Source organism: Morone saxatilis, unplaced genomic scaffold (assembly GCF_004916995.1).
Source record: "Morone saxatilis isolate NCDOM2014 unplaced genomic scaffold, NCSU_SB_2.0 Contig17, whole genome shotgun sequence".
NCBI classification, from domain to species: Eukaryota; Metazoa; Chordata; class Actinopteri; family Moronidae; genus Morone; species Morone saxatilis.
Genome location: NW_023339729.1, coordinates 8,030,877 through 8,038,595, shown reverse-complemented (window position 1 = coordinate 8,038,595; position 7,719 = coordinate 8,030,877). Strand labels below are relative to the sequence as shown.

Genomic DNA, 7,719 nt, shown 5'->3' with positions numbered 1-7,719 from the left:
CTTTGGAGACACACACACACACACACACACACACACACAGACACAGGATTAACCCTTCTGTGTCCATTTCCATGGATGATTCTTTTCCTCGCTCCGGTTGTGACAGCATTGACTGCTTGTGTTGCCATGGCTACAGGGGCCAGAGAATGTAAGATAGGCAAATCCACATAAGTCACCCCACAACAGACACTCTGAGCTACTACTGACTACACCTCCCCCTGGTACTAGACACACAAAGATGCAGCCAAAAGACTGACAGGGGCCTCGTGAGCTGTGAAGTGCTCATGTCACAGGCTTACCATGGTCAAACCAATATACATAAACTCAGCCCAAACATCGACTTTGTCGCTGGTCGTGTGAGAGACAGGCCTCAGAGCAGCTTATCCTCTCTACAAGTCTGGCTCCAGGCGACACTGCACTTCAACATACTCAAGATTTCTCCCAACATGGGAGTCTGCAAAGAGGTCCACATTCGAGTTTGTCGTCTTCATGTTGCAATTGTTGGGGTGTTAGGAGTTATGTTCAAAGACTGCTCATCCAGGCAGAGGAGATCTGAACTGAGCGACCGCTTCAGTTATGAGAAAAGTACAGTTAAACAGACACAGGTGGAAAAATAAACATACAATGAAAGATAATTTTCATTGTCGAGAAAACGTCAGAATATTGGAGACGATGGAGAAACGGTTCGATTACGAGGGTCACAATTAAACAGAGAGGAGTTTGTCACTCTGGTGCATGTAGGAGTGACATAATATGGATGGAAGGGATGGACTAAATTATCAAATTAATTAAAGTTTCTGCTTTAATTATGTATTTATTAGATTTTGTATCTTGATTTTGTTAATACATTTACAATATTGGTATATTCCTTTAAAAAACTTGACATTTACATTTCAGTATGAGTTTTTCTTAGCTTTCCCCCCCATTCTTAAAAGCAGAATAAATATATAAATATTGTATACAATGTAAAGCAAGCGGAAATTAAAAATGCACTTTTGCAATAAAGTATATGAAATTCCAATATATCTTTACAATATCCAAATTTGTCAGCTGCAACATTTTGTGGTGCTGATCCTTGAAATGCACCCTGGAGCTTAAAATAAATAATAATAAAATTAATCTGACCACTGCTCTTCTAAAAAGTTGTTCCAGGTCATGAGTCTCCACACAACGAGTATAAGAATCAACATTAGACTTACATATTTATATACACCCCCTATCTATGGACCACATTATTTAAAAAACTCCTTTCAAAAATACTTGACCAACTTACTTGAACCAAAATAATGTTCTAATTCTAATTATGTTATAATGATAATAATAATGTTACCTGTACCTGTGTTCAGATGTACAGCAGCTTCTATGAAAGCCGCTGAAAGTTTCCACAGAGCGGCTCCCAAGAGCAGCTTAATTTGTAAATAAATCATTTATGAAACATTGTGTTTTCACTCCCTGTGTACATGAGCAGTGAATAAATCAGAACCACATACATGCTGGTGGCTGCAGCGTCATTCAATAATCGAGGCGGGGGGAAAAGCACTTCAGTGTTTGAAAGGAAATAATTTTTCAACCTTGATATGGGTTTTCCTGTATAATCTGTCATTTCTTCCTTTAGGGATGAATATACTGTATATCAAATGATCAAATGTTATGACATCCACTCGCATAAATACATAAAAAAAAAACTACTGACCTAATATTACTTGTTCTTTTTATATCCCAACTTTGGCCATATGGGTGAGTTCTAGCTGGCTGTGATCTGAATATCTGATTATAATTTGAGGCGATTTAAGCAGATTTAGAGGCCTATGGGATTCTCCTTTTGGCTTAGTGCTTCCTGTGTGTGTGTNNTGCCTGTCTCTCTCTCTCTCTGTCCCTGTTAGGTATCTGGGTCCCTGTCTGTCTCTCTATTTCTGACCCTGATTGTCATCAGCAGCTTTTATTCTCTCAGCTTGACAATAAACTGATAATCAATCAATCAGTGTCTATATGCTGTCTGTCTGTCTGTGTGTGTGTGAGAGAGAGGGAGAGAAAGAGGAGGAGATTCCCAATGGTAATGGATTTACTGGCCTACCTTGGAGACAGTTCAGTGTGCAAACTAAAAGACACAATTAATTGTAAACAACCCAAGTCTGTCATCCTAACATGGAGGTTAATTTAGAAGATCTTAATCTACTTTTGGCTGATCAGGCCTGCATCAGTTGTTTGTGCACCACACTGCATGGACCCATGGACCCATGGTGTATAATGCATATGGCCAGGGTCTTGGCTGTCAGTCTCAGTTCAGTTGTTTGCAGCAAGCTGATGTGCACTAATTAGGCAAACATGAAAACCACTTTGCAGTCGGCGTGATCTTTATTTCCACACACACACTTGCACTCAGCTGCATTAGGCCAATTCTCATCTGTGTCAGTTACAAGGAAAGGATGGGATGCAGGGAGGAGGAAGGAAGAAAAAAAATGCTTACCAGACAACCTTCATGTGCAGTTGTGCATTAGTGGGGGGAGGAGGAGGAGGGGGGAAGAGGGCGGCTGGCGGTGCTGGGCAGAGGAGAGAGGAGCAAATGCATTGCGGAGGGAGAGGAGGAGGAGGGCCTACAGCTATTGTTCATGTCCTCCCGTGAACAAAGGGCTCATCTGGGTCCGTATGTAAACCCACAGCAGGCTTCAGCCCACTGACAAGGCCTCATGCGGGACAAAACATAACCGACCGACTCCCGCAATTTAGGCCTTATTCCCCTTCAGTCTCGCGGTTTGAGGAGATTTTTCCATTGATCCTGTTCAGAGGGACGTATTGTGTTGGTACGTTGCGTCCGGCCGACCGCCGTCCAGCGGGCCTATCCGTTTTTACGCACGGAGCGTACACACGGTCTATCATCACGGATCTGTAAACATCAATTTTCTGATTGGACTTCTTTGCAGGTAAAGGGTCGCTTTTCCCAAACACACACTTTGACTGCAGTGCCTGGCTGCTGTGGCGATTAAATGTGGTTTGCGAGCTGCCGCGGTTGTAATTTAGCGTCTTATTTCGGCGATTTCCCGTTGAAAAGGGATTTAACGCTGAGGCGTTAGCAGTGGGGCTAACAGCAGCTAACTGGTTACTGACTGCTCTGTGTCGCTATCGTTAGCTTGCCCGCAGGCCTACAGCCAGCTCTGGGTGGTCGAAAGTGTCGACGTTATTGGTCGTGTTTATTCTACGTTTATATTAAAACGAGTGCTGGGTGGCATTATGTGTTGAAGTTCACTCTCGTCCCGAAACAACCTGTGTTTAACATTTTAGCCTAGCTACCAGCTAAAGGTTAGCATTTAGCGCTGGCTGCCTTTCTAATTGCCTTTGTAAGCAGACAAATCCTGCTCTTATGTGCTTTGACTGGTGAACTTATGAGCCACACAGACGCTGGAAAGGGCATTTATATGTGGGGCTTCATAATAACAAAACTCCAGGTTCGTGTTTGTTTTTGTAAAAACTTTGCTAAAGTAGGTTAATATAAGCTGTCGCTGATATTCCGTCTGGACGGGCGACTTGTCCCCGGAGCAATCTGGAGTGGCAGGAGTCCAAAACCACTACAGGTTATTCTTATTTAGAGGAGACTGGTGACTTTAGATGGGTTTTTATCTCTGGAGTTAACGTGAAATCAGATGTTTCGACGTGGATGTTGTATTTGACACCCGTGGCTCTCAACATTTGAGCTAATATTTGCTCTGAAGGTGGCCTTACTATCACTAAATCCAGGGAGATATGTGCATGTATAGTGTGTGTGTGTATGTATATAGTGTACTGTGTCTACTTGTAAAGAGAGAGAGGAACATGACTCCCAGTGGAGGAAGTGGAGTCCAGCTGATGTGATTGTGACTGCCTGTCATTAACCACTAACAGGAGAAGAGAGGAGCTAATGGAGCTCTCAACAACTAATGGACACATAACCATCGATTATTTATTTATTTATCAACCCCATTTGTTTTCCTCTGGTGGTACATCCAGCCCATAGCATAGCAGTGCTGGCTCACACAGTAAACAAGTTGTTTTTACACAAAGTGAAGGCAGGGTTTCAGATGGAGGGGGCTGTATGGCTTTTTGTTCCACCGAGAAGTATTGTTTTGAAGTTCTGTGCTCCCCATGGAAGACCTTATTAAATTATTATTTATTTACTAGTCTATAAGATCTATATAAGGCAATGCAGCAACCCAGTAGATTAGAAACCAGTAGGCTTTTGTTTGTTTGCTGTCTGTTGTCAGCACATGTGTGTTATTGTCTTCAACCTGTATGGCTGTTGGACTCTTTTGACACTTTGATAGTGAGTCCAAAACTCTGCTTTTGTAGCTCTTTTCATAGAAGAGAGGCCATGTTGCTTTTAATTGTCTCACTGTAGATATATTTCACTGTATCACTGCTGTGTTTTCAAATTAAAACCATAAAAACCATCCTATTAATACAATGAAGGCACATTTTTCCCGTCTGTGTCTCTAGATATTATTCACACACACACACACACACGGTGTCAGACATGTTTAATATGCAGAGACAAGACAGAGGGACATTAATGAGGCGGGGCTTCACCATGGTGACGGCAGGGGTCGTGACCTAGAGGCCGCCATGCCTGGATGGCCTTTATAGGAGAGCTGGGCAATTAGAGTAGAACAAGGGTTGAGGCTGTGTGTGAGAGAGATTCATCAGTCTTGGGTTTTTTATTGTGGGTGTGAACAGACTCAGTGTTGGTTTGTTTGTGTTTGGTATTTGATGCTCATTCATGGAGGGCAGTGATTTCTGTAGGAGTGCAGCAGGAGTGCGTTGTTCACAGGAGGCTCCTTCATCGTGTTATTGCTCTGCATCTTCATGAAACACGATTGTTGTATTGAGGATGGCCTGTGAATGAGAGCAGTTAACTGAAACTCAGTTCAGGCTGCATGGGCTTCACCCTCAGTCATTCTTTGTAAAAAAAACCAAACAAACAAAAGTAAACATCAGGAATAACACTGTAATTCCCAAGGGTGTAGCAACCTTAGGTACCATCGTCTGTGTTCTCTCATTGGCATCCGCTCTTTTTTGGCTTTTAATTTAGGTCCTCTATTTACAGCTTGTACAACTTACACTAAGTTGTGCAGTGTCGATAATTACATTTGTGGGTTAATAAAACCCTTTTTTATTATCACATTTGACATATTAGTCATGTTTCATATAATTTAGGTCTCACACTAATCTGGGTTTTAATTTGCCGTCATCTGGAAGCATTAATATTTAACATTTTGAGTAACATCTGACCTGTAATATAACAACACAACATTCATCTTCTTTCTTATTCCTCCCCACCTGTCTTCCAGGCTGTTCCTCCAAGTCGTTCAAGCTGTACTCCCCCAAGGAGCCCCCCAACGGTAGCACTTTTCCCCCTTTCCACCCCGGCACAATGCTGGACAGAGACGTGGGGTAAGTTTCATGTCCGTGTGTTCTGTCTGGGTGAGGTCTTTCAATGTCTTCTACTTTGCATTCAGTGTTTGTATTGCTTTTTAGACCCAGCCTGAGTATCATGAGTTTAGTTTCCATCACAAGACGTTTGGAAACCATCCACTGATATCTATTCAGCTTGGTAGCTGGTAGTCTGCCCAAGCAGCAAACTGTAGAAAGTAGTTCAGATGATGGCAACAACAAGCAGCACTATATTGTGGATTTGAATTGCACACAGAAACTGATTTCAGTGGAGAGTTCGGTTGAAATTGGATGTTTCCAGAACAGCTGCCATTTGTTACCAGTTAGAAACAAGAAGTAAAATCCGTGTAGAGCCCAGGTGGCGTGGTGTTTGTCCATTCAGGTGCATTGGTTGGACACTCACAGTCCACTGTAATGGCATAATGTCACTTTCCAGAATCAGGTGCTAAATATAAAACATTTCATGCTTGTGTAACATACAGTATACAATACATGCTGGTAGAATCCTTTTTTAAAAACTGATTGTAGGACCGTGCCTCGGTGCAGGAGGGTTATTGCTGATATTTTACCTGTCTGCGCTCGAAATTAAAGATGCCCTGTTGTCCCAGGGCCAATAAAAATAGCACCTGGGACAAAGACTGGAACAAATCGGAGATACAAAAAAAAAAGTATCATTACAAATGAAATTATGTTTTGGCATCATAGAATATATATTGTTTTAATTGTTCGGGAAACGGTGAGATGCCACCAGCACCGGTGTTGCCAAAAATTTAGTGACTTACTCAGACCATTGGGGAAAAGGTGAAAAATAAATTCAAATATATTGTAATTCATTCACCTGTATACTACTGCGGGCAATCGCAGTCTGCGGCTGTTCTGCCAACAGTGCTGTAATCTCTCACTCTACTCTTGTGGCGTGTGGGGCACGTTTTACCGTCTCTTTACCGTCTCTTTTCTCTCCCAATCTCTGGATTAGAGTGTTCATTGGCTTACATGTAAATGGTTTGTTTGTGCTTGGAAATATGTAGTTTGTTTAATTTAGAAATATACAATGTCCCTTTAGTGAGTTTGTGGTTATAAGGCTAAATAATAATAAAATAATCTTTTTATAGTGTGTGTATAATTTACGTCGTTGTATACCAGTCAGAGAACGGTACATACATTTGCATCTGCAGTTTTTGATCAAACGGTTAGAAATAACCAAGAAACAGTAACTCAACTAAAAGAATAATGAAATCGATTGTGGCCAAGCACCTAGGGTGATTTTAATTTTTTGGTTCAGATATAAGTGCAGGAAACGAGTAACAGAACTTCCAGGTGGACCAGAGTGAGTTACTGAAACAAAGTTATTCACCTGTATATTATGTTCAGATTGGGACAATGGTTGTTAAGTCTGCGACAAAAAAGAGTGTCAGTCTTCTGTCTTTTGGTGATAGTTTAATCAAATTGCCAGTGTATTTTATTGTCTAGTGCCATTAACACCATCCATTATCCAGGCATATGTCTGCTGAGTTACAACTACTGTGAAAATTGTGTGAGGCTAATGTTAAATGCTAAAGTTGATTTGATTTGAAGGTTAGAGGGTTTACCTCCGGAGGATTGTGTGCTGTTCACAGCTTGTCTTTGCAGTAAGCAAATCAGCTACAGTTGGTGAACGTGTGTGCGTTTGTGTTTGTGTGAATCTGAGACGTGTTCTTATTTACTGTCTCCTTGTATCATCTAATTTGTGTCGTGTTTGGCTCGCGTCCCAGGATTGTAAAGGCAGACTAGCTCCTGGAGGAGGGCATATTAGCACTAGAGCTGAATGTAATAATCTCCCTGTCTCTTGTTTCTCCAGTCCAACCCCAATGTATCCTCCCACATACCTGGAACCAGGAATAGGGTAAGACTGCATTATTCCCCATTATCTCAAGCTGGTGTGAAAACAGCACTAAAAACATAAGTAAAGATAAGGTTGTGGGAAGTTGTGCTCTTATCTCTTAATAGAGATTTCGCATTTAGTCTGTGACATGGCTAAACTGGGTGTTGAAACAGCCTTAAAAGTATGGAAGCCGTGAGAACTTAAACATTAGTGCGATCAGGATACTTTTTTTTTTTTTTAGTTCACATGTATCTTTCATAAAACCAAAAGCTAACTGTATTTCTATGCTGCTCTTTTCTCCTGTTCTCTTGTGTCTTTCTATGAAGGAGGCACACACCATATGGCAACCAGACAGACTACAGAATATTTGAACTCAACAAACGGCTACAGAACTGGACAGAGGTTTGTAGGCACAATCTCTCTCTCTCACACACACA

At 41.6% G+C, this 7,719-nt stretch overlaps 1 protein-coding gene across 1 annotated transcript in view; it reads left to right on the top strand.

Annotated features, from left to right (window-relative positions):
- Window positions 1–2,616: 2,616 nt before the first annotated feature.
- The window catches only part of ldb1b (LIM-domain binding 1b), a gene marked incomplete in the record, with an annotated part of 9,414 nt that continues 4,311 nt past the window's right edge, over window positions 2,617–7,719 (top strand). Inside the window, 4 exon segments of the mRNA XM_035660294.1 lie at window positions 2,617–2,640; window positions 5,319–5,421; window positions 7,259–7,303; window positions 7,609–7,684. Coding sequence (XP_035516187.1) covers window positions 5,402–5,421; window positions 7,259–7,303; window positions 7,609–7,684 — 141 coding nt within the window.